Raw genomic sequence first — 25512 nt, forward strand, 5'->3', positions numbered from 1 at the left:
TATTTACACGTGCTGAACACATTGTCACTCAGCAGGGGGATTGCATTAAAGCAGATTAGTCAAAATCAATTATGCACATTTTTGGCAGTTTCATAGCTGATTTGATTATTATTTGGTGTGTGAGTGCATAAAGCAGGCTTTACAGTGTGCGCGCTGACAATTTATATCTGCCGATCAGGAGGGCGAAACCGCTCAAAAGCTGTAATCAAGATCAAAATTAGTTGTTAACAAAAGAATTTGGGCTTACCAAGTGCAAGGCTGAGCGCCCTCACACAGATGAACACCCACACAGATGTGACTGCAGTCTAATGAGAGCATTTAATCAACACTCACTGCCTACACTCCTATGGGAAACTACAATAAAGACAAAAAGGGGGAGTTTTAATCTCATATGCGGAGAAGACATAGGAGGTGTTGATTGGAGGTGTCACTATTGATGTCCAGCAGGGTGAGCCAGTCAAGCAATGACTCCGTGTTGTACGGCTTAACTGCTCAGGTGTGCTGTTTGGGAGTAAAAGCACAATGTTTTTCAAGTAGGTTGAGCCAAAATTGCTGTCGTTCCACATTCAGTAAAAACAGCTACTGAGGCACAGAAAATAAACAAACAAACAAGACATAAATGCACACATTAGTAGAAATTAAATCAATAAACATGCAGTGCACCTGTGCTTAAGTCATGTGCTTTTTGGTATTAATAGAATCCTAAAATCTGTAACTGTGCTATTTAGGTGCTATCGGCACTTTTAAAATGCGAATGTAGACAGGCTAAACTGCTCAGCTTGGAATAAATTGGGGGCTTAGTCACACTTCAGCATACAGCAGTCAGCTGTACAGATTATACACAATAATTCATGGGATCACACTTTAAAAAAAAAAAGAAAAGATTGGTCCACTTTTGCTCATAGCATTTTTAAAAACAACAACAACAATGCAATATAAAACAATGATACTAATACTATGTTGTCGGGGATACAGTGCTACATCCAGCCACGCACAGTGTGCCAGTGGCTTTTCTTCCACTTATAAAGCAATGAATTAGAAATAAAGAAATAGAAATAAAGAAGACAGAATAATAAAGAAAAGCTCAGTTCAGTCATTGCCTCGAAGTTCTAAACACAATGCACAACCTTTATACGTATTTACAGTAAACATTGCCATCACCACTTCTAAGTAAAGGACCTGAACTTTTCCTCCTCCTCCTCCTCATCCCCCTTTTCCCCATCTCCCTTCTCGTATCCATCACACAGCTGTTGCGCTGGTGCTTTCAACGCTCCCACATCAATGGCTGGAGCATTCCTCCGTCCACACCGTCCACGCTGTCTAAATAGCAGAACCTGTTGCATCTTGAGAGAGACTCCAATTGAAAAGCCCCTTCATGCAAAACAGAGAGAGAGCAAGAGAGAGAGAGAGAGAGGGAGGTAGGGAGAGAGAGAGAGAGAAAGCTGATTTTAGCCCACTTGCAGAAGCAACCTGCAATTACTTTACTCCGGGCTCAGCAGCAACATTGCAAACATCCTCTCCTCCCTTATACGGCCTCCTTCAAACACCCTTCATTCACCCCTGCGCACACAGACAGTACACATTCACATCTGGTCCCGTCTTTGTTCCCATATTCCAGACCATGGAGGAGGCGTGAGTTCTCAGGACGCGTGAGGAGCCCCTTCTCTGCGAAACAGGCCTCCCCAGCGCCGCTGCCGCTGCCCTGTCATCATCAGCAACAATGACCGTGTGAGTTTACACAAAGTGGCGCTCTGGCAAACGTTTACCGTCTGGCGAAACTGCCAGTTTGTTCCCGGGACTCACACATTTACATCACAGATCAGAACGTCGCCGAAGGCGTTTGCCTTTTAGTTAGGGTAACAAGGCCATTATCATGTATTAGAGGGGGGAATTGGGTAAATATCTGTTGTGAATGTCTGGCAAGCTGTTTCTGCATTAACGACAGTGAGAATTACGTTATCTTACAGACTTTTAAATAGGTGATTGGCCCGTTTCTGCGCTATAAATAAAACATTCTGGTTTGATTTTCATCCTTCTCAGACTCTCGGCTTGAGCAGCGTTGCAGAATCCCAAGTTTCCCTTGTTGGGGAGGGATGCAGCTTTAATGGAGAAGTGCCTGTGAACTGTTGGGAGTTAATGACTTGTTTACAGCCCGGTTGTGAAACCTTTTTTCCCGGCTGGTTGCCTCTGTGACAAGCACCCTTGCTGAGCTCTCTCTCTCTCCTTCTCTATTTCATGTGATTTCACAGACCTGATGAGTCTAATAAGGGACAAGGGTGCCACACTCCATCACACATCAGACACAGCCCTCAGCCCTGCGGCCAGCGTCGGGCAGAGACGGCTGCCGACACTCTTGAGGCTTGTTGGAGGTGAACGTTTCTTGCAGTAGTTTTGCAGCAATTCCATTTTTTTTTTGGTTACTGTGAATTATAGAAGAGAAGAGAAGAGAAGACGAGAAGAGAAGAGAAGAGAAGAGAAAAGAAGAGAAGAGAAGAGAAGAGAAGAGAAGAGAAAAGAAGAGAAGAGAAGAGAAGACGAGAAGAGAAGAGAAGAGAAGAGAAGAGAAGAGAAGAGAAGAGAGCTGATTGTGGCGTCTTGAGTATTCATTTTGAAGGTCTTGATTGTTGCTCCTTTTTTCAAAAATAAACCTTTCATAGCATACCAGAGATAAATATAGAAGCCCTGAAGAGAAAAAAAAACCCAAAACAAATTAAGCTGTTTACATTCCTGAGAGAAAATATTCATATTCCTGAGGAAGAAAAAAATTCAGTATAGAGTTACTGAGATGAAACCAAATTAATTGCCTTCTCACAACATAACCTGAGGAGTTCAGTGGAGTGAGAGCGAGAAAAACAATGTTATTTAAATAAGGCAGGTCAATCATTCAAAGGTAGAGGTCTGAAACGAGTAATTGTCCTGCATCCTAACAGTCTACTGCTCTCGTGTGGTGAAAAGGAGAAATAGCAATGGCCTATGATGGTTGTTCTTATGAACAGGCTTGCAGTATATCGTGTTTGACAGCAGGTTATAAAGACGATGGGAGAGAGTACGAGAGCAACATTCGTTTTTAGCGCTCGGACCTTTAACTAAGGCATCAGAGCAGAGAGACCATCTGGTCAGCGGTTTAACAACTGGTCTGACGTCCTTTCCCTTTACTCTTGGCTCTGCTCTTTTACTGTCCCAATGAGCTGTTTCACGTCCCCAACACCTGCAACAACTGCACTCTCTCACAAAAACACACTCAGAGATATTGACTGGAAGCAACTTCAGCCCTTCTATCTTATCTGTGGTTCTTTAAAAAACAAACAAACAAAAAAACAGTCCGTCCAGTCAGACCTCAAAATTGCTCTCGAAAAAATGTCAGGGGATCTCCAGTCAGTGGGATTTATTTTCTGATGGCCATGGAAGTCTGCTCACATCATCAGTTGATACGTTTTTTTTTTCCTCAGTAAAAACTGCAAGACACACACAAAGTGTGTGAGGCAACAAGAGTTGTGAGCCTTCATCATTTGGGCTTTTATTTTGGAAGCAGACTCTCGGCGCGCTATCTCTGAGAGGGGAGTGTGACGATCAGAAAAAGTAGATTTAAGAAGACTTAGCTCACTTTTGTTGACCGAGCTTAATGGATAGAGCACAAACAAGCGAAACTCGGCCTGTGCCATTCCCTTTAAAAACACCCTCCAAAAGTTTCATTAATACTCCTAAAACACTTCAAGGCTGCAAGAAGTTGGTGGAACAAAGACAGTAAAATAGGGGAAGAAGGGGATTATAAGAGATTAACCACACGACTACCTCAACTGGCTCTGGGTGCACCCAGCTAAAAATGAGGTGCGTCTGAGGTGTTCTGAGGTGCATCTAAAGTGAGCTGACTTTAAAAGAGGAGATGTTTATGTTTCTCAACAATGGACTTTCACTCAACATAAATGACATGATGTTCCGTGGGGAATGAAGGCTCATGAATCATGCAGCGCACCAGGTGCCCTGCTGCTACACGGAATCCCCCGCCTCCGCCTACTGTCATTGTAACTTCATGACAGCAGGGGGCAGAATTAGGTCACCCACATTATTGAACCATCCAGATTAGGAGTTTCTCCCCTGCATTTATCAATTTCTCTCAGTGATACCACCTGGATGAGCCCTTGTGCAAAACGTGTGGCCACCTTTGCACACGCGCGTGCGCGCACACACACACACACACACACACACACACACACACACACACACACACACACACACACACACACACACTCACAGGCACACGCGTGTTGAGTGACAGATGTGTGAGGAAGTGAGCCAAAGTGAGCGTGATGGACAGGCGTGAAGGGTGCTGTTCCAATCCTGCTTCCTTCCTTCTTTATCTCAGTCACTGACCTGTGGTGGTGGCCTCTCGTCCATGCTGTGTCCATGGAGAATGGCCAGATCTCATTTTAGATTGCTTGGCTGTCTCGGGTGGGGTGGAGGGTTGGGGGTTTCCAACATGACATTTATCAAACAGTGGGGGGTCGTCCACAGGAAAGCCTATTATGGCGTTAGTGGGCCTTGACTGCTCACTGGAACCTTCAAGAAACCAACGAGCACACAAACGTGCACAGCAAATATCACCACCATCATTTGTCACGTACAGAACAGGCATGCACCTCTGCTTCGTGCACTGCCTAGAAATCCCCAACAAGATCATTGGGCGATCAAACTAATCACTTCTTTTCAAAGTGGGGTGTTATATAAGTGACAGCAGGACCAAGACCAGCTATGGCAAAACACAACAAAAACAAATACCAAATGGTGTATAGAATGCATAATGAAACAATATTTGTATTTTTAGTTCTAACATGCATAACCTTGCCCTCGCTTCAGCTTCAACATGAGAACTTGCAGTCACACTGGCCACTTCCACATCTCGAGGATCAATCCATTTTCTAAAATCCCATTGGATCTCGTATCTACTTCATAAAAACTGTGACGTCACCAAACCAGAGCAGATCCACATTGTGAAGGACCGTGGACACAATTTGAGCATCTTTTTACGGGGGCCAACTGGACTGAACTGGACTTCCAGAATGCCGTAGTTCTGCTGCAGTCAGCGTCTTGTGGAGGATGAGAGGAAATCCTCCTCCTGGGGGTCTGAGTCGGGTCTTAGTGAGGATGCAGCTGGAAACGTGATTTAACCTCATTGCTCTGCTGAAGAAGGAGAACTCCGGCTGGAATTTGACTATGAAGCATATTTTTTACATCATTGCTTGTGAAGATTAAAGTGATTCGCAACCCCCCCCCCCCCCCTTGCTTTGAGTGTGAAATTTTCATTTCATGCCCATAAGAGCACGAAATCAAGGAATGTGATTAACTCAACTGATGTTTCCTCATTTTAGCCAGCATGCCAATTGTCAAAAATATTTATTCATTATTTCTGCCATTATTTCTTTTGAGCCTGCTTTTGTGAACGGTTCGTTTTGTCTGGGTGGATAAAAATCTTTCTATACTTGTATAGAAGTAAGAACTAACGAAGCACAAGCTCAGAAATTCACTGGTCAACAGAAACCAAACTGTCTCTGTATTAAAACCTAACCTAAACTTAACACTTTATGGAGGATATACGACAATAGACAAACCAGTTCCATATGAGAACCGGTGTTTGCTGTTGTTGATGATGACTGAGACACACACTGATGAAGCTTCTCACATGGCTTCACATCTCCGACTACTGGTTAAGTCTCTGTGACTTAAAAACTGTATGTTTACAGGTCAGTGTGGCATCTGGCTTGATAAACAACAGTGCAACCCACAGTTGTTAAATGTAACCATGCAGAGGGCAGCAAAGACCACAGCCTGACACAGAAGGACTGAGAAACGATCTCACTTTATACACCACCTGTGACATCATCATGTCTTTGAGTACTCAGAAACGTGCTATATAATTCACATTCATTATCATCATTACTGTTATTAAATCCCAAACCCTGAGCAGTTCCAAGTTCTGGGCTGCTGTAAGAAAGTGACAGTACAATATGGTCGTCTCCTGACATGGAAGTCCACTCATTGTGGAAATGCATTCTTCTATAAGGAGTAAATAAAAGCACAACAGTTGATCCATTATTTTTTGTGTATTTTCTCCTGCATTGCCAGTTCATCCCATTAATGTTACATTGTTACATTACAATGGGCCTTTAGCATTAAAGTTGTGTGAAAAGTAACAGCCTTTTGATACAATGACAAAGGTCCTAAAAGCTTGTTAAACATTTATTTTTGAAAAATAAACCACCTCTCACGTCTCCATCTTCAAAATACAGATGTGAACAGAAGAAAACATGACCTGCACACACGACTTAGAAGTACAAAAACTAAAACTTTATATTTATATTTAGTTTGTTAGACTTTATTTGAATATTTTAGATGATGTGTTTGACATATTTGTCGCATTATTAGGTCAGAAAATCTGCTTTCTTGGTGTCCAATTGCTTACTAGAGGAAGAAGAAGGAACATAAAAGAATGATGCAGGGATCAAGTGTGTGTCTTTGTCAACTTTGAATTCATATATTCTCGTGTGAGCAACTGTCAGAGTCTGGACTGATAATAAATATGACACACGCCGAGGTGTTCCCTGTGTGCCGGGAGCTGAATGCCTTGGTTGGGTGAGTCATCGCGGCGTTGACAAGGGAAAGCAGCATCAGTCTCCTCGTCCTCCCACTCTGTCTCTGGGAATGATGCGAAGCTCCGAGCCATGTTTCAAAAACACAGTGCCTGCGAAGACGGGAGACCATGGCAGCATGAATGCTCACATGCTGTCACAAGGTGTTTAATGAGGGGTTTTGCAGTTTAGCTGATCAGAAACTAGTCAATCACCGACTGGAGGAGGCAACTGGATGGTTTAAAAGGACATCATTTCTACATCATCCAACATTTTAAAACAATCTGCTGGCTTAACGGTTGATACAAAGGTAAAGCAAAATGCAGTTTAAGGAACATTGTGTAAAATCATGCCATCTAGTGGTCAGATTTCAGATTGCAGTGCTCATTCGCTCACCCTCCCTGTCCCACGATTGCCAGTGAACTACAGTGGCCTGCGCACACAAACCTCGTCCACCTTCTTCTTCGTTGGTTTATTTGAGGTCCTGAGCCTATCACCCTAAATACAAAATGCGCTGTCAGGCAGCTGGATTGTCCGCACCATGCTTCCTTAGAAATATGGTGGTTCAAGATGGCAATTAACTAGGAGCAAGACCCTTGCTTTATGTATATTCTTATATATAAATAAGAACCATTGTATGAGTGGGACAAACAAATGACTTATAATGTACTGTGAGTATACACTATATTTATTATTACTCATAATATATTTACCGTCAATATATCAAACTTTCATCAATATAAAAAACATACATGAGGCAGATTTTACACACTGGACATATTAAAGGTGTCACTAGGAAAAAAAAGACAAAACAAGACAGCCCATTGTGACATCACAAAGGGCACTGCTACTTCTCCCAGGTTAGTGACAACAACTGCAGCCACCTCAGAAGATGGACACCATGCTCCATCTTCTCAGACCACCCAGTTTTTCATTTGTTTTTGTTTTTATTTATGTAATAATAATAATAATAATAATAATAATACAATTATAAAATTATTAATTAAATAACGTTTTTATTTATTATTATTATTATTATTATTATTATTATTATTATTATTATTATTATTATTATCATAATTATAATTATAATTATAATTATAATTATTTATTTAAGCTGGAACTCACCTTTTTTTGAAGGCAAGCTGTAAACGGAGGGCTAAATATGCTATTTTTTGGGTGTCGACAGAGCCTTTTTCCATGAATAACTGGGCAGAGCTGCTTCACTGGAGTCAGAGAAAATCTGAACGCATACTGGGGTACTGGATTTGTAACAGGCGCTTAGATCCCGGCTTTCAAACACGAGCAAGGAAAAAGTTTGGCGACATGAAATCACTTTCAGCGCGTTTTTAAAGCTGCGAGCATCGCTCGGAGCGGCTGCGGTGGGTCTGGAACGAGGCTATTCATGGTCTTAATGCTGTTGTCAAAACCCACAGTGCTTTACTGGCTTTTTTTCCCAGGGAGGGCTTCAACCCGCCTCGAGTCAAAGCACGGCATTGTCTCCTTCTCCATGCACAGAAGCGAGTCATCGGCTCCTCGCCTCTGTAGCGGCTGACGACTTACATAAGGAGAGGTGGGCTCCGCGTTAAATATGCACCTCAGGGAAACCACGGGAGGCTGAGAAGGACAGAAATGACTCACCAGGGCTCGGCAATAATGCGGGAATCTGAAGTCAAGTGTTTTCCGACTAAAGCAGTTCGATCGAGGTGAAGTTGCTTTTTAATTCCACATTAAATCCCTGCGTTTGGCGGTATTGCATCTGATGTTCATAAATGGTCAAAACATTTCCATGCAGAGGAGTGCGAGTCCTTTCCATGTGCTGAAATGTCAGTCTTTGTTCCCCTCCAATCAGATATCCCTCACTGCAGAACGATGTACGATCAGGGTCCCTAAAATTTGCTTCACAGTCATCACTGATTATTTATTAAAAAAGTTGTTGTTTCCAAAGTGACTCTTAAGCTTTAGCAGGTACGAATCAGATCTGGTCACTTGTTTATGGACCTTGTTGTGCTTGCATTCATGCAGTCAACTGCACGCTAAAACAATAATAATATTGACTTTATTTCAGTTTTCACTTTTATTTCACAAAGTTTGGCGAGGAAAGTGGACATCGCTTCTGCACACATTAATATGCATCTCATATCTCTTCCACTTAAAGTGATGACCTGTGCTCGTTCAATTTTATGCAAAACGGAAAACAAAATCATGGGCACAACTCTTAGAAAAATAGCACAATTTCTCAAGCCATATATCTACATCCGTAGCAGCCACTGGAACCACATTAGGCAGCTTGCCCTGAACTCTGGTCTATTTTTCAGTCTATAGTGGCTGGGAAAGCTTGACTGCATCTACTTTAATGAAACCTATTGTAAGGATTTTCATCCTTGTGCTTCTATGCTTGGTTTCATTGATTGCACTGCTATATATATTTTTTTTTAATTTTCGTTCTATAGTGCACTGGATGGAGCTGCGCTCCCAATTTCGTTGTGCGCACGGTCATACAATGACAATAAAGGCTTTGACTTGACTTGACTTTATGAGACACACAATTGTCTCATTGCTCCTGCAGACTGTCAGATATTTAAGAATTTTTGACACAATGCTGCCAGTATTTGTGAGCAATAATAATAAAAGCTGCTTGTCCCATCTGGTGATGTTGGGACTGCATGGCAGCGGTAAGTGTCACTGCACATAAATTGAGCTCCCGCCTTTTTATTACGCTTTCATTAACCTTTAAAAATTCCTTTCGTAACGAAGGATGACTGTCAAACTGCGTTTTGGTAAAAGTTCAAAGCAAACGGTTTGTGTGAAGAAACATCTCACCTGCAGTCTGGGAAGGGTTGATTCCTATTCCATCTGCATAGACAGCAAGCAAGCAATCAGCATATCATAATGTAAACTGAAAACATTGTGATGGAAATGAGCAGCACAGAAATGAAAACAAGATAATGACTAATATCACCAGTTTGTCCATAATGATTTTTTTTTTATTGCATAGAGCAACAAAAGAAATGAAAGCAGCAGGCAATTTAGTCTGTGGAAACTGCAGCTCGGCTCACAATTCTGCCTGAATGAAACTAGAAAACTCGTTATAAACATGTCTGTGATTTCTTGACCAATCGTGCTTACGTTATGTCTATTTTTTTCCCCCCACCAAAGCCAGCTGCATGTGTCATCTCTTTCAGACTAAGTGGCAGTATTAAGGCAGCAGTGGCTGCTTGTGTACGTTCTCTGAATTTAAACAGTCTATCAGTTTCATGGTTAACTGCACAAGCTAATTGCTGGGAAACAGGGAATGAGTCAGAAATGTTTCCACCAACATTCATCAGTTTTTGTAATTAAGGAGCAAAATACATCTGAATATAAACTGATCCAGTGGTGCAGTGCACATGTACTCTGTGGGCTGATGGTCAAAAGCGCACTTTCTTCAAGTTAAGATGGAAAGATACGCTACCCTCTAAAAGTATTGGAACAGTGAGGCAAATTCCTTAGTTTTTGCTGTCAAGAGATCATACCAACATTTCAGCTTTTATTTCCAGGTTTTTACATCTGCATGTGATACACAGATCCAGTATTTGTAAGAGAATACCTCTTTTTAGGTGGGCAAAAGTATTGGAATGTATAAAATGAAGATAAATTAAATTGAATAAGAACTTAATTAAACTGAATCTGTATTTACTTGCAAATCGAGCCTGTGACCCACTGATGTCACCGAACCTTTGTCCTCTTCTATTGATACTAAAGGCTTTAAGTCTGGAGACTGACAAGGCCGATCTAAAACCATCTGCTTTTTACACCTGACAAACTCCTATGTTGTTTTGGCAGTGTGTTTTGTGTCGATATCTTGCTGCATGATGAAGGATTTCCCAATCAGTCTTATTGTATTTTTTTCTTAATTGGCAGATAAAATCTTTCTGTTGACTTCTGAGTTAATTGGTGCTGCCACCACTGGTTACCTTATACAAAGATGAATGAGTCTGTCTCAGAAGAGGCTATGCAGCTCCAAGCCATGACATTACCTCCACCCCGTCTCACAAATGAGCTTCTAAGTTTGGGATCATGACGGATGCTTTAGTTCTCCAAACTTTAGCCTTTCCACCACTTTGGTGGTGGAAATGTTAATCATTGTCTCTTCAGTCGATAAAACTTTGTCCCAGAATGTTTGAGGCTTTATTGCAAATTCCACCTTGGCCTTTCTATTCATGTCACAGCTAACAAAATTACATAGCCTCTTCTGGGGCAGACACATTAATCTATCGATAAGGTAACCTGTGATGGCAGCAGATATTAACTCAGCAGTCTTCAGAAACATTGTATCTGCCAAATAAAAAGAAAAACAAAAAATGAGGACAGCAAGATGTTGACCCAAAACACTCTGTTACAACAACAAAGGAGTTCATCAGGAGTCAAAAGTGGATGTTTTAGACGGGCTATGTCAGTCTCCAGACTTAAACTCTTTACAGCATTATTACCTGCGAAAGAGACAACAGAAGAGAGGAACCCCCAAGCAAACAACAACTGAATGAAGATGCATTGCAAGCTTGGAAAAACATCCCAAAAGAACGGTCAGTGGGTCACAGAATTGATGTATTGCATGCAAAGGATTTGCAACTAATTAAAGGTTAAAGTCCCACTGATTGTCACATCCTGAAGGATGCAAAATTTGTCCCCCACAGTTCACTCATCCACTCATCTACTCAGCTCCACAAGTAAATACCTGGAAATAAAAGCTGACATGGGGATCTCTTGGCTTACATTCTTTTTCTGTTGTCAAACCCAAATGTTTTCCGTTAACAGCAAAAATAAAGGAATTTTCCGCAGTTTCAAGGAGGGAAGAGTTTATAGATACTTTATTCATTCCTAGGATGAAAACTCAGCAGCTGAAATCACTTCGTGGCATATATTCCACAACTAGTGTTATTATTATGTTGTTTTTTTTTTGTTTTTTTTGCAGCATTCAACAATGTGTGTATGGAGGACTGCAGTTCTCCTCTAGTGCAGCAGGTCGTTATCACCTTGAGGATAACTTGGTGAAATGATTTGTATTGATGTATAGGAAGTGACAAAATCAACCAACTGTTACACTGGAGAGTAATGCTTAACAGAAAAACAAATGGCCTGATATATAATGGCTGACAAAATAAAAATAACTATTTATATAATAAAAAAGGATTTTAAACCCAAACTCACCATTTGTTATAATTGCACTGGTTGCTGGTGGCACTTTGAACTGTAAGTAAAAAAAAACAACCTTAAATCTACATTATTTATTTGCAAAGCAATTTGTGCATGAATGTATGTATCCCTGTATGATGTCTCAATCCATGATTGTATTAGTTCAGGAGTATTAGTTATGGAAAAATGTTTGCAGACACTTATTTTACGAAATCACAATTTTGTCATTAATATGTGCCCCATATATTTTTAATTTTCTTCAAAAGGTTTGACTGCATCATATTTACACAAAGAACTTGAAATTATTTTGTTGTTTATTGTTAATAAGACACAAGAGGAAATTCTTGTAGTTCTTGTACTCTGGATGTTTTGCAAGTGACGTCACCTTGCTGAAACATCCAGTTCTGAGCTGGACAGAACAGAAAACGTGCAGATTGTGGATTAATGTTGGTGACTGCATTAAAATAAAATGCACTTGGAGACGTAAGCAAAGTATACCACAATCGCATGAGGTGCGCAATAACGTTTTTCTACTTCTGTATTCATTGGTGTATGTACTAATGTATTCATTAACAAGCACACAGTACAGAAATTAAGGAAAAGCTGAAAATCTACCATTTTTGATGACTTAGGCTTGGTTGTACTTTTCAAATGTAAATACCTGCTGGTGAATACATTTGTAGAACATAGGTCAAATTCAGCCTTACCTCTTCCGCAGCAAACTTTAAAACAGCAGTGAATGGCGTGCTCTCTGGGACACTTAGTCTGTAAAGAAAACATAGGGCCTTGTGATAAGCATTTCCTTTTTGTAGCGGAATGCAGAAGAAAATGGTACAAATTGTAAACAGACAGGCTAATCTGAACTCCAACTACATGAAGTAGCAGTCTAAGGTGGATCTCAACTAAGTTTATATGGTACTACTTAACGTTTTTTTTTTCTTTACTATAATTTAGTTAAAAAGAAGTGTGTTTATAACTGCTATTAAGAGGCCTGTATATTATTAGTAAGGAGTATTCTCATGTCCCCTTACGACGTTGTAGCAGGTTTTGGTCTGACAAGACGTATTATCATAACAGAGTATTTAATGGTTCCCACAAGACAATCAAGACATTTTATTGTACCCTTAAGAATGGAGCCTGATCATGTTAAGCCTAGAGGGTCCAATGCGTGTTGACATTGCAACATGTAATGTAATTATAACATCTACTGTAATTTCATCAAATGTCATTGGTAATTTACAATAAATAATTGTTTCAAAGGGTTCCTTGATACAAATGAAGAAGAAGAAGAAGAAGAAGAAGAAGAAGAAGAAGAAGAAGAAGAAGAAGAAGAAGAATCACAGCTTGTTTTAACAGATGTTCCCTCAATGAGCACTGACACTGGCACTACAGACATAAAGTAATATGAGCACATGCTTAAACAAAATATTCTAACCTCGACATTGATAGTAGTGCTGATTTTAAAATAGAGATTCATGGTTTAATTAGTCAAACGTTAAACATAACACTCACACTTTGTATGGAAGCCGGGGGTCCGACGTCAGGGTGATTTTAAACGTTACTTTAGACCTAATGGAGAAAAATGAACCAACGTTATTCGCATTTAAGCTAGGCTATATCTTTAAAAAAAAAAAAATGTATATGAAAAACATATAGTGTGACACGGTTAAAGCATAGAAACCTACATCCTTAGAATGCGACAACGCCGCTTGCTCTCTATTTACCCACAACCGGAAGCCCGAAGGACCCAAATGTACACGTCATCCCTCTGCATCTTTCTGGACAGAATAATAAAACATGGAGTGATGACGTTTTTAATTCATTAAAAAAAATACATGTATTTTTCAACAACTAAAGACAGAACCAGGAAACAAAACATTTCCTATTTGTATTAATAACACACAGGCATTCGTTCAGACAACTATTGATTGCCGTAATGAACCAAAAAAAGACGCAACAGAAAGCAGGCTCCCCTCCCAAGGCATTTTCTTGAAATAAAATGTGCGTCTGTATCGTACTATTAACAATTTATCGTGCTCATGTGAACCAGAGACGAATTCAAAGTTTTTATTGTTTTATTGAGACAATTTAATGGTTAATGAACTAGTACCCATTGCTGGAAAGAAAGAAATTTCGAGAGAAAAAGAGAGAGAGAGAGAGAGAGAGAGAGAGAGAGAGAGAGAGAGAGAGAGAGAGAGAGAGAGCAAAGAAAGGGGGGGGGGGGGGGGGGGCACTGATTCAGTGTAGTTTCACACATGCACTGCATTCTAAAATGTACACATCCAAATCTATGACAGATTACACAAGTGTATTTACAAGTATTTAACCTATATCTTATATATAATAATAGAAGCTGCTTTTCTTAACCAACACAGAGTGAAATAGTGTGTGAAACAATTCAGGCTGTGGGATGACAATCAGCAAAGAGAATGGGAGCTGACTTATTATGATGACTCAGAGTTATCATGCTCATTCTCAGGCACACACCTCTGGGATTTCAGTGTGGGTCTACAATGAACTGCAGAGGCACAGCAAGATGTGGTAGAGCTGGAAACGGAATAAAAAGATGGGAACTTTGACAGAAAGTTAAAAGATGAATTATGTAAGACTGGTGGCTGGCTGGAAAAGGGAAAACCCAGATCTTCTTTGGAGGCAGGATTTTGTAGATAATGATGTTGTCTAGACATGAGAAATATCATGGACACACAAAAGCACCTTGAACATTTATTGCGGTCATCGCAGTCTTAACAAAAATAAAACCCCATGGACTTGCCAGTTTTGTTGTTGTTGTTGTTGTTGTTGTTGTTGTTCCTCTTCTTCTTCTTCTTCTTCTTTGTTGCCATTCTTTATGATTAAAGGATTTTCTATGTAAAGAACTAGTTCTGAACATTTGAGATGGTTCAGAAAGATCCACATGTACTGAAGCAGTAACAATATGACAAAAATCCCCTGCACATGTCTATTGTCCTCTCGGTGGAGACTTGATAGCACATTCAAAATGCAAAATACAGTGACTGCATTCAGCAGCTTGCACTGAAAGAGCTTATTTACATAGTAAAAGCTGGTCTTGTCTGTACGGACAGTGAAATGCCAATTACCTGCAGAAGAACAGTAATCCATGCTGATATTTGCCGATTTATTCATGCAAGCATGCGGGCGAGTGCGCGTGCACACGCACGCACGCACACACACACAAACAGCAACACTTGCACATGCGCATTCAGGACACACTGGCTCACAGCCACAGCTGGGGTTTTATTACTGAAGCGAAAAGGTCACTTATGATCCATTTGTGTTATTATTGCAGTGGATCAACAGAAATATTGATATAATCACATACACTCGCCCCGAGGGAAAGGCCAAGGACACAATACTGGCCCAGCTTTAAAACAAAGTCGTGAGACTAGCATCCACAGTGTGGAAATAATTGTCATTGTCCAAAACTACTTTGTGGAGAATAGACCAGTACATATCAGACCCTATTTTTATGTAGGACATTCTGTTGCTGCAAACACCCCCTCAGTATTCCTTTTGGAGTTCCAGGTTGTGGTTTGTGTGCTGTTTGTTTTTTGTTTTTCCCCCTTTTCGTTTTCATCAAGCTGAGCTGTATTTATATGATATGTTCAATATCATCCAGCTGGGCACTGATGGATTTCAAATCTGTTGTCACATTAATAGACACTCAAGGGACGATGTAGCTATTTCAAGTTTTAGTTTTACTGGAGTCTGTTTTCCAAAGGCACTTCCCTTCATGGTGACTGCTCACATTCTGTGCACAGAAAGAGAGCAAAAGTCTCCTTGATTTAGTGTCATATATTTTGTTCCTCGTTTTTTTTTTTCTTCCCTGAATTAAATATAGAACCAAGGAAGAATGCTGTTCCGGGCAGAAACAGATTTTGCCCTTGATGCTTTAATGAGGTACATCTTCACTCTTAAGCATAGCAAGGTGCTCAGGTTAAGGCTGGATTTAAAGCCAGGGTTTACCTTATCTAACTGCTCATGAAGGTTATAGGACAAATCACACTTATGGAGCGAGAGGAGGGAAGTGCATTCACCTATTTATCTGTGTAATGTAAAAAAAAATATATAGAAAATGCATTTTCTTCTAGTTTTGCTTTGCACAGGCAGCAGCAGCAGCAGCAGCAGCAGCAGCAGCAGCATATGATCCATCCAGTTTCCTTCTAAAGGAAATGAAAGTCCAAAGTGAACACTCTACAAGCCACTGCTCTCAATCACTGTAATTAACTGGTGGATGGGTGTCCAAGGTGTGCACCTCTCAGCGAACAGTTGTGTACCCCACCCCCTTTCATTCCCACCCATTCCCAAGCCAAGATTGCACAAAGTAAATGCTAAAAGATAATGAAAGAACGGATGACTGGGCAGAAGCTCTGACACCAGGGCTAATAATCAGACCCGAAGCCTCTTTACTAACACTCATCTGCTCAAAACAGTCCGCTGAGGTTATTGTAATCATCGCCATAAATGATAACACAACCTCCGGTGGCAGCCCTAGTCCAAGTCGCTCCGCTAATATTTACTTACTTTACATAATCCCCTGGCAGACTGGCTTATAATTAAATTCCAGCGCAGGAATAAGATGCCCAAGTTGTGTTAACATGGAGAGGTCACGATAAGCACAGTGGCAAAGCAGCTTTTTAATAATAAAAAAAAAAATAAAAAAATGTATTCAAATATTACTTAGGGGCACATTGTGCGGTGGCACAGTAAGAGGACGTGCTGTTTGTCTGCAGATAAAGCATAAACCACTCTACTCCACTGTCTTTTGTTGCTTCTTTCAATCCATTTAACCCTCATGTATAAATAACCAGAATCTAATTATCATATAAGCCATGTCAGAATAATTCAGCAAGGTTTATTGCCCCCTGGCCTTTGCCACACAAAGTGAGTGCAACTGTGCAGGGGGAAAAAACAACAACACAAACAGCTTACAGTGTTTTTAATTTAAATATAAATATATTATTCTCCTGCTTGTAGCACCATATTGTTTCTCTCCTGACCCTCTGAGTCTCAAGTTCACGGCCAAGTAGATGTTTCCGTCAGAGCACTGTTGGAGTAGTTATGCATTAAAAAAGAAAAAAAAGAAGGGGGAGGCGGTGGGGGGCCTACAGCCCCGAGCAGGCAAGTGCCCGTTTTAATTACATGCTTCATTCACAGTGGATCGATGTTGCGGGAAAGGGCCTATAGGAAGAGCGTACAGAGACTTCAAGGTCTGCAGGGACTGATAAAGGTTTGAGGGAGAAAAAAAAAACTGGTGGCGGTCAGTTACCACAGCAGGATGTGTAGAGGAGACAGAAGGAAGTGTTGCAGCAGGGCACATGATGTTAGCGTCATGGCCTAAGGGATTATGGGATGTGCTTCTTTCTGGTGCTTCATATATATATATATATACATATATATATATATATATATATATATATATATATATATGTGTGTGTGTGTGTATGTACACACATGTATAATATATATAATTATATAATATGTATATAATTTATATACATATATGATTCTATATATAATTCTCTTGATGTTGCTGTTTCTTCACAGACAGTAGCGATACAGCAGCGTTATCCTATTGTCTTATCCCAATCTTCCTCTTTTAGCTGTCTTTTGTTTCATGTTTGTTTGTTTTTTTTAAAAAAGGAAAAATAAGTGGAAAAAAAAAAACCTTGCCAACGCGCCTGCGGGGCTTATCAGACTCAGCATCCTGCGCTGCTCTCCCCCGTCCCTCATTCTCACGTTGCTGCATCCAATTTGTCATTTACCATCTTCCCCGTCACCCTCTGCCCCCGTCCTCAGAGATTGCAGCCGGAAACGTGTTGCTGACAGCTGGAGCCGTCACAGTCAAGTATAATGGCATTAAGGTGTCTCTGCAGGTGGTTTCCTCCTTCTCTTCCTCTTCCTCCTTGAAATTCTCTCAAAGGGCAACCAAAAGCACCAACAGTGGTGGAAATCAATACAAACGAGACCATTATATGTGGCAGGCAGCTCTCCCGGCTCTCCGAAAGCGTCGGAAACGGATCATTATCATTATCCTGCTTTTGTACCCTAAGAAGCAGCACTTCACGTCTTTCAGTTGTGCACGTCTGTGTGTAACAATAAGCAGTAAAATGTATTTGTGCCTGAGCCGCCAAATACAGAAGTTGAGGCCTACACCGTTAATTAAAGTGTCTACAGTTACTGCTCAATCCCCCAAACTTCCTGATGACTGTTTTTAGACAGGACCAGTCAGCGACTGTGCCAGAAGGACCACCATGGTTCTCCATAGTGCATGATTGGCATCTCTGACAAGGCAGTGGCGTCAGTAGTTTGGAGCCGGTGCATAATTTTGCAGCTTATTGGAAACATGCTTGTGATGCTTTAAAGGGGCTGTGCTGTAATTCATGTTTGGACGATAAAATCAATGTGCGGCATGACGCCTGCAAGAGTGCAATTAGACAGGCTGCACAATGATATCACATGCTGCGCCGCCAGATATGTGTTAAGCTTATGTAAACAACAATTCTTTCTTGGAGGAGAAATCATAGAAAAAACAGTTTGGTGTTAGATCGGACAAATGGGCTGTGCAACATGTAACTTTAAATTACAAAGTGAAGCCGTCGTAAACACAAAAGGGCAGCCTTGGCAGGATGACAGTGACATTTAAATGGGAAATTAGATTGATTAACTGTAAGCCTTTCATAATAAATCTCCCCTTTTCCTTCCTGGGACTTTTCAGTCCTATTCACATTGGTTTTAATTAGTGCATTTCCCAACGTTGATGGATGCAGCCCTAACTGAACAGATGTTGAGAAATGGCCAGGTTTTTAGTCACAATTTCAGACCTCAAACAACCCTTCATTTAAAGGGTAATTAAAATGCTGCTAAGAGTCTATCACCATTTGAAGGTTTGGTTGAAAGACCTGCAGTGAATTTGACCACAGATTGAGAAAACTTCTCAAGTTCTGTTTTCTCTTCCTTGTTTAGAAAGTTTTTGTTTTTCACAAAGGCCCTAAAACGCAAGTGTCTTCACACGTGTCTTTATGTTTCCAGTCAACATCAAAGTGCGTCAAAGTATTCTCTTCATGTGTGTTTTCTCTTACCCAAAGACAGAATTCCAGTATCCTTATTGGCTGATCACACTTTTTGCATTTTAAAGCAGCATGCAACAACCGCATGCAAAATAATTCATCTTAGCCAAGTAGCATGGGCCGACTACCAAGCGGAGGAGCAAAATATTTGCAAAACAAGCCTGCTGCCGAAAATGGACGGTGGATGATTGGATGGAAGGAGCGTTGGTGAAATTGGTAATTAAAAAAAAAAAGTAATCTTGTCGACGGCAGTTGTTGCCCCTCAGCCGGCGACTGGTGACGACGGAATGGCTGCCTTTAGTGCTAATCTATCCGGCACATAATAACTCTCCATCATCTGCTGTATTAGCTCTCGCCAGTCATTACAGATGGCCAGTCTCCTGGGCAACACCAAGAGATCTCACACGTCCATTCACACACTCACACACACACACACACACACACACACACACACACACACACACACACACACACACACACCACCATGAAGCCACAAGCATGGGCAGACCTTTAAGGGCCAAAAGCTCATTCATTCATTTTCTCCTTGTGTTTATTATTATTTTTAATTCTGTCACTGCTCAGTCGACCGCGTCTTACTCTGGCTGCCTTATTACATGATCATGCCTGATTGCGTAGACCCTGTATGGCAAATGAAAATGGAATTAACCACCATGCCTACAATATAATGATTGTCAAGGTTGGAGCACAGCGAGTGTCAACTAAGTATCTGGAAGATGCTGCAGTAAATTGTTTTTAGCCAAAATATTCACCGTCAATCAGCAAGAACCCAACAAACAAGAACTCTACTAGCATGTGGAATAAAGTTGCACGTGCAGCTATCTGTCTCTGAGGTGTCCTATATAAATCTTTTTTTTTTGAGAGCATGTAAACATGGGCAGCTGTGTTGCCCTTCGCCAATCTCGAGAGCACACGTGCACTAAACCTCCAGCCAGGAAGCTGTGAGGCGCATCATGTTTCAAGTCACACTGGACTGCTAAGTCTGCACACTTGGATGAGCACCATGCCGAGAAATATTATATTTATATTTCAAAAATCGATAGCTTGTCAATTATTGAAAATGCCACGGCTAAAGCAATTTATATTTAAACGTCTTTAAAAAAGAAAAAAAAAAGTGAGACAAATCAAATGTGCAACTCACACCCAACAGGAGGGGATGAGGAATGCAAATCTGAAAGCTGGAGGTGCAATTTGCTAAATGAGGACCATGTTGCACGTTCCTGTTTGTCTTTAAGGTAAAGGTCATTCCATCGACTCTGACAATAATATGCGTTTTTATTCCACCAGGAGACTGACAGTTGATATTATTAACGCACAGCCTTTCAGATTGCACATATAATGACCCAAAGGATTGAATCCAACGATCCAGAAACATAAAGGTCACATTTTTATGTAAAAATGGTCTTTATCATTGTTGCTCAAGAATAATGTGTCTCAGTCCTGGCAGTGAACTCCCCAGAGGTGTCATCTTTTGCAAGACTCACATCCTAGGAGTATCCAACATGTAGTTCTGGAGGTTGGTCCTTTGTGATGTCACGAGGGACATCGTTTCCTCACCGTACCTCACCCAGGTTAGTGATAACACTCCTACCCACAGCTGACTTGCGTTTGACCCCTTTCGAAACCTGTGGAAGGTACAACCAGGCGTCATTAATTGCAGGAAGCTAAAACCACTTGAAATTGCTCCATCGGTGTGCAGGATGAAAATCAAGTTGCAAAAATGGGTGGAATGTGGGGAGCACTCATCACATTTTACGTATCCGCACTCCATGCGACCTAACAATTTAACGACAGTACACGAGGGATGGCGAGTGGAAGGGTGGTGGTGCTCAGCCTGTGAAGATGTCAGTGCTGCTGCTGCTGCTGCTTTTGGCACCTGGCAGTGAACACAGACTGTGGCCGGAAACTCCTCCAGCAACCAGAGGCTTAATGGATGAGTGACCTGGGTAACAGGTCTGAAGCGCTCAAGCTCACATTGTGACAGTTTCAAACACACACATACAGACACACACACACACACACACACACACACACACACACACACACGCATGCACACACACGCACACACACACACACACACACACATACACAGATATAGATATGTATGGAGTCAGCTCGGCCAATGTGACATCTCGGCCGTCTGGATGAACAAGCAGGTTTTGTTGACAGTCTGTTGGGCCATTTGTAGACACAACACACAGTTACTCATCAAGGATCGTGACACAGACAGACGCCAAGGTCTGCGACGCTTTAATGGCTTCGGCGCAGGGACACGTGCCTATCACAGCTCTCTGTTTTCATAGTCAGTTTAAATTGCTGACTACGGTTGGGTGGGACTTTACTGAAAGCCATATGCAGAATTAAGCTCCACTTAACATGAATTAATTTACCTTAAAAAGATATTTTCACCAAAATGACCTAAAATAGGTGAAGGGCTTAGAAGAATACATGATATGGTCTCCTCCTAAGTTAATATGACCTCTTCTGAGTCTACATCATATTTATTGTCCACTGTGATCATCCCTCTTCCTGAGAGAGGGAAAGGAAATCCTGCACACAATTGGCAAGATGCCCTACGGCTGCCATGTGATCTACAGCAAGAAGGCTATTCCTGTGGCAAAGCCGTCACTGCGGTTCACCGCTGCACCCGCTTGGTCTTAATATAACAGGAGCACTCCTCACTGTGGGCGACGGCTCTCCGAGGATGAGACCACTCAGCACACTGATGGCTTCTCCTGTTTCTCTCGAAACCAGTCAAATTGTAGATGCCATACATTATCTTCCACTTTTACCAGCCGAGAATGAGGCTGTGGGTTTCCTCTTTGGAGGATTCCTCTTCATGCAGCCGGATCTCTTGCTTGTGTAACACAGTCTAGTGGTGGGAAAAAGAGCTTTGCTGGTCATGATGCAAATCCCTCACACACCTGAGGATGTGTTTCTCCTGATCCCACAGCGAAGTGCCAAATGCAGTGCTTCTTTCTCAGGGATGAAGAAGAATAGAGCCTGCAGAATCCACAGAGACAAATGAAAAAGAAATATTGATTTTTCTTTTTTAAATGACAAAGAGTTTTATAAATGCAAGAGATGTGGCATTGATTGTGATATGTATTGCTTTTCACATTTCTTGAAATATATATCATTTAATTTTGTTTTCTCTAAATTATTTTAAAGATCTCCCTCCACCCCCTACCCCGACACACACACACACACACACACAAAATCTGGGTTAAAATCATTGTGAAAATACCCACAAAAATGTGGCACAAATGCAGAGACAATCGATCAAAAAAAAAAAAAATCCAGAGGAAAAAAACAACGCTTACAGCCCTGTGTGTGCTATTTTGAGTCCTGTCAGTGACATGACCACGCCAGCACTTGGTGGTGGATGTCGTCCCACCCCGTGATGACACATTTCCCAGATCTGTTTGATTCATTTCTCTTATGTATTCCCTTCGCATAATATGAAAATCTTCTCAACTAACTCAATTCAGTGATATAATCAAGAACTGCAAGTTGCACTTAATAATCACAGTAACAATATCTAGGTGATGGAAAATGCTGGGGGGCTTTTCTTGCTAATATGTAGGCAGGTCGTACTAAACCTGTAAAATTCCCATCTGATCGAGTTAGTAACTCACGCGGCGAAGACTCAACGGTATTTTACTCTTCGCGGGAAATCGCGGAGGTCTAATTTTAGCTGTTGGGACTGGAACGGTGAGTCACAACACATTGTGCTGCGAGAGATAAAAGCCATCTGTGCGTCTCAATTACAGCTACTCACACAACATGAATACTGGGATGTTTCTGACTGCTACGTTAAGTGGTATTTGTCATGCAGAATTAGCCGTCGAGCCACCTGCCCACTTCCTTCCTGATTGTGAATTTGATGAAGGCTGAGGCTGCAGGGCCTGGTTGGCCTACTTTCCACTGGAAGGTGCTGCCGATCTCCATATATTTCATCCCATCAACTCAGGCTACATTAAAGGGATAGTTCACTGAAAATTTACATTTTACACATCTACTATCTCCCCAATGTCCCCATGAACTCTGTTGACAATATTCTCTTCTTGAGTCTGTCAGGTGGTGGCATGTGATCCAACTTGAGATCCTCATGGAAGCTCCTGAACATGGATTCTATATCAGGAAGCTAGCAGCTATTTTGTGCAAAAACATGGTCACATTACCCTTTTGAGACAATTTGAGAAGTTATCTTCTGAACAAATCGGTGACAACAAGTAGTTTGTTAAGATGGTGTTGTTTTTTTCTTTTAAATCTTCTGTTGTTAGAGTGCTTGGCATCACTAGTTTCACCATTGATTAGGTTTCTTTCTGTCTGTGAATCCACAGAATGGTTATTTGGATTATAAATACCACCAGGAACATTTTTAGAGGGAAATATCCATCTATTTGTTTTTCCTTTTCTCTCTTTTTTTCCCCTTTTCCGTGCTCTACAACACATCTATGTCCAAACATCCACTCTGTGTACAACTGCCCTTGGGGACCTTTAGGCTTTCTTTATTATCCCTGTGCTACTTTGTCATTGAGAATTCTGAGTTTGTCCCATTTTTAATGAAAAGCCTCTTGTTGTGCAGAAAATAATGAGCAGTCTGACATAATTAGCTTCCTCAGCGTCTCTGTGTGCGTGGCGCCTGTGTCCGTGCACATTCGGGTGAGCGTGCGTGCAGTCATGCCCGAGGGAGAAGACTTAAATGGATATTGCAGCGGATGATGCGTATATAGATTTAGTGCAAAGCTCATTTTTCATTTATCCGCGCTCCTCCAGACTCTCCTGCTAAGACTGCTGAAGAACAACTTATCGCGTGGGCAGCAGTCGAGGGAAGTAGGTATAGAAACATTTCTCTCGATCAATACCCCCACTGTATCCACACCGCTGCACCCTGAATACTGAAGGCGTCACACAGTTTAACCTTCTCAATCAGAGGGTTAGAAGAGTCAGTGCAGGATTTAGTGTTTGTAAAAACATGGAGGCGGTTTAAAAGTGCCTTCAAATTTAGTAGATCAGTCGGTCATCTGGCAGGTTAGTCAGCATATGGAAAAACATTAACCAGCCTGCCTGCCTCTGCTCTTTTTACAAAGAAAGACCCCTTTGTGATGTCACAAAGGGGCTATGAGGTGGCACCTCCAGACAGGTTGTTTGCCCCCTCAGACACTACTTTGCAGCTGCCTGGTTTTTTGGTCCCTTTCCAGCCTGCGGAAGGTTAACCCAAGCATCAGTTCTGGCAGGAACAAAATGAAATGAGTCATTTATTGTTCGTGACAGGTGAGGTTCCCTGAAAGCGACGCACATAACAAACTCATAATCTCTGGCAGTTGAGTTCCAATTTGGAGAGGAAATTTATTTTTGAGAAAGTCATTAGCGTTCAGATTTTGCCGAAGCCACTTGTTTACACACACATCACAGAGCGAAGGTTGCTGGTAGTGTTGAGGTTGGGGGCTATAAACCATATCGGGCCGCATATTCGCACCCACTGCAAGTTAATTTTGCTCTGGTGAGGAGTTTATCAGGGTGATTTAAGTAATGTGTTATGATACATAAATAGGCTTGGCTTAACTGTCGAGGAAGTTCTGGGTTTTTCTGTCTGAGCTCCTGAAGCTGAGCTGTGTATTCAATTACATTCAGACCTCAGCAAGAAAATTCATTTGTTTTTGTCCATTTGTATTGTTGTTCAATAAGCAAGAGGCTCCTGCCCGTCTTACTAAACTAAGTATTTTCCTTCATCATGTACTTTTTATTCTGGTGGCAAATACCTGCTTGAAGATAACGATATTTATTCAAATTGCACATGTGGATTCTGGCTTTTGAAGGCAATCTTCATCCTTCAGCAAGCGTATGAACTCTGCATATATGAGGTTATATTTCCATGCATGCGTGAGGTCTGAGACTTATCTGTCTTCTTGACACCACTGTTAAAATGGCTGTCACATTGTTCTGTAAGCAGAAGCAATGGAAGCAAGGCAATGTGGGAAAAAAAATACAAACAAACGTTTTCAAAAGCAGCCTCAGTTTTTGCAGGGAATTGCGAGTGGTGCCAGTCTAAGACAGAGGGGAAGTGTTAAAGTTGGTCTCAAAAGATTTCAAAATCAAATTTTATTTACTCCTTTCTTAACCTAATTGTGATTTCTTTTTTTTTCTTTTTTTGAGAAATCCATATTAACTAACCTTTTCGCTGACCTATGATTTGTTTGGAACCAGCCAGAAAAATTAATGGATTTTCAGCTGCAAGGCATCTGCTTCAAAATGTCACCGGCTGAATATTTATCAGCACAGGACATTCCAAAAACTTGAATCCCTCATGACTAAAACACAAAATGTAACACACAAGTTTTCAAGTTTTAAAAATACTAAATATTAAAGTCTGCTGTGGCAGATTCAAAAGTAAGCAGGGATCCATTTGGATTAAAAGCAATAGATAAGGAATTTCAGTAAGTGCTACTCTGTGTAGCTGCAAGTTGTTTTGAAAGTTGACGTGTGTAGTCATACTTAAATGCTGGCTGTGTGAGTATCTGCGTTAATCTGTTTTGCAACAGTCTTTGTTTACGGCTCTGAGCTTTTTTCCCAGGGCCTCTTCTCAGAGCTTCCTGTCTTAA

General features: G+C 41.2%; 2 protein-coding genes across 2 annotated transcripts in view; both read right to left on the reverse strand.

The window, feature by feature from the left end:
* The window catches only part of LOC142892105 (FRAS1-related extracellular matrix protein 2-like), a gene marked incomplete at its 3' end in the record, with an annotated part of 84238 nt that overhangs the window by 2594 nt on the left and 56132 nt on the right, over nucleotides 1–25512 (reverse strand). The window lies entirely within an intron of this gene.
* Nucleotides 6084–13635, reverse strand: ufm1 (ubiquitin-fold modifier 1). Its single transcript, XM_076031680.1, has 6 exons — nucleotides 13484–13635; nucleotides 13311–13367; nucleotides 12506–12563; nucleotides 11814–11853; nucleotides 9447–9479; nucleotides 6084–6736 (listed from the first exon to the last, which is right to left on the reverse strand). Coding segments are annotated over exons 1-6 (264 nt in total). The 5' UTR covers nucleotides 13486–13635; the 3' UTR covers nucleotides 6084–6662.

This window comes from Nelusetta ayraudi, unplaced genomic scaffold, assembly GCF_046127955.1.
Source record: "Nelusetta ayraudi isolate G7.1 ecotype Tasmania unplaced genomic scaffold, CSIRO-AGI_Nayr_v1 ptg000033l, whole genome shotgun sequence".
NCBI classification, from domain to species: domain Eukaryota; kingdom Metazoa; phylum Chordata; class Actinopteri; order Tetraodontiformes; family Monacanthidae; genus Nelusetta; species Nelusetta ayraudi.

Bases quoted from the DNA above. Each gene is read 5' to 3' on its own strand.
- ufm1 (XM_076031680.1), bottom strand. The intron at 12,564-13,310 runs GTGAGTGTTATG...TTTTCTTTACAG, and splicing joins CCCCGGCTTCCATACAAAGT to ACTAAGTGTCCCAGAGAGCA. The intron at 6,737-9,446 runs GTGAGATGTTTC...CCGTCTTCGCAG, and splicing joins CAACCCTTCCCAGACTGCAG to GCACTGTGTTTTTGAAACAT.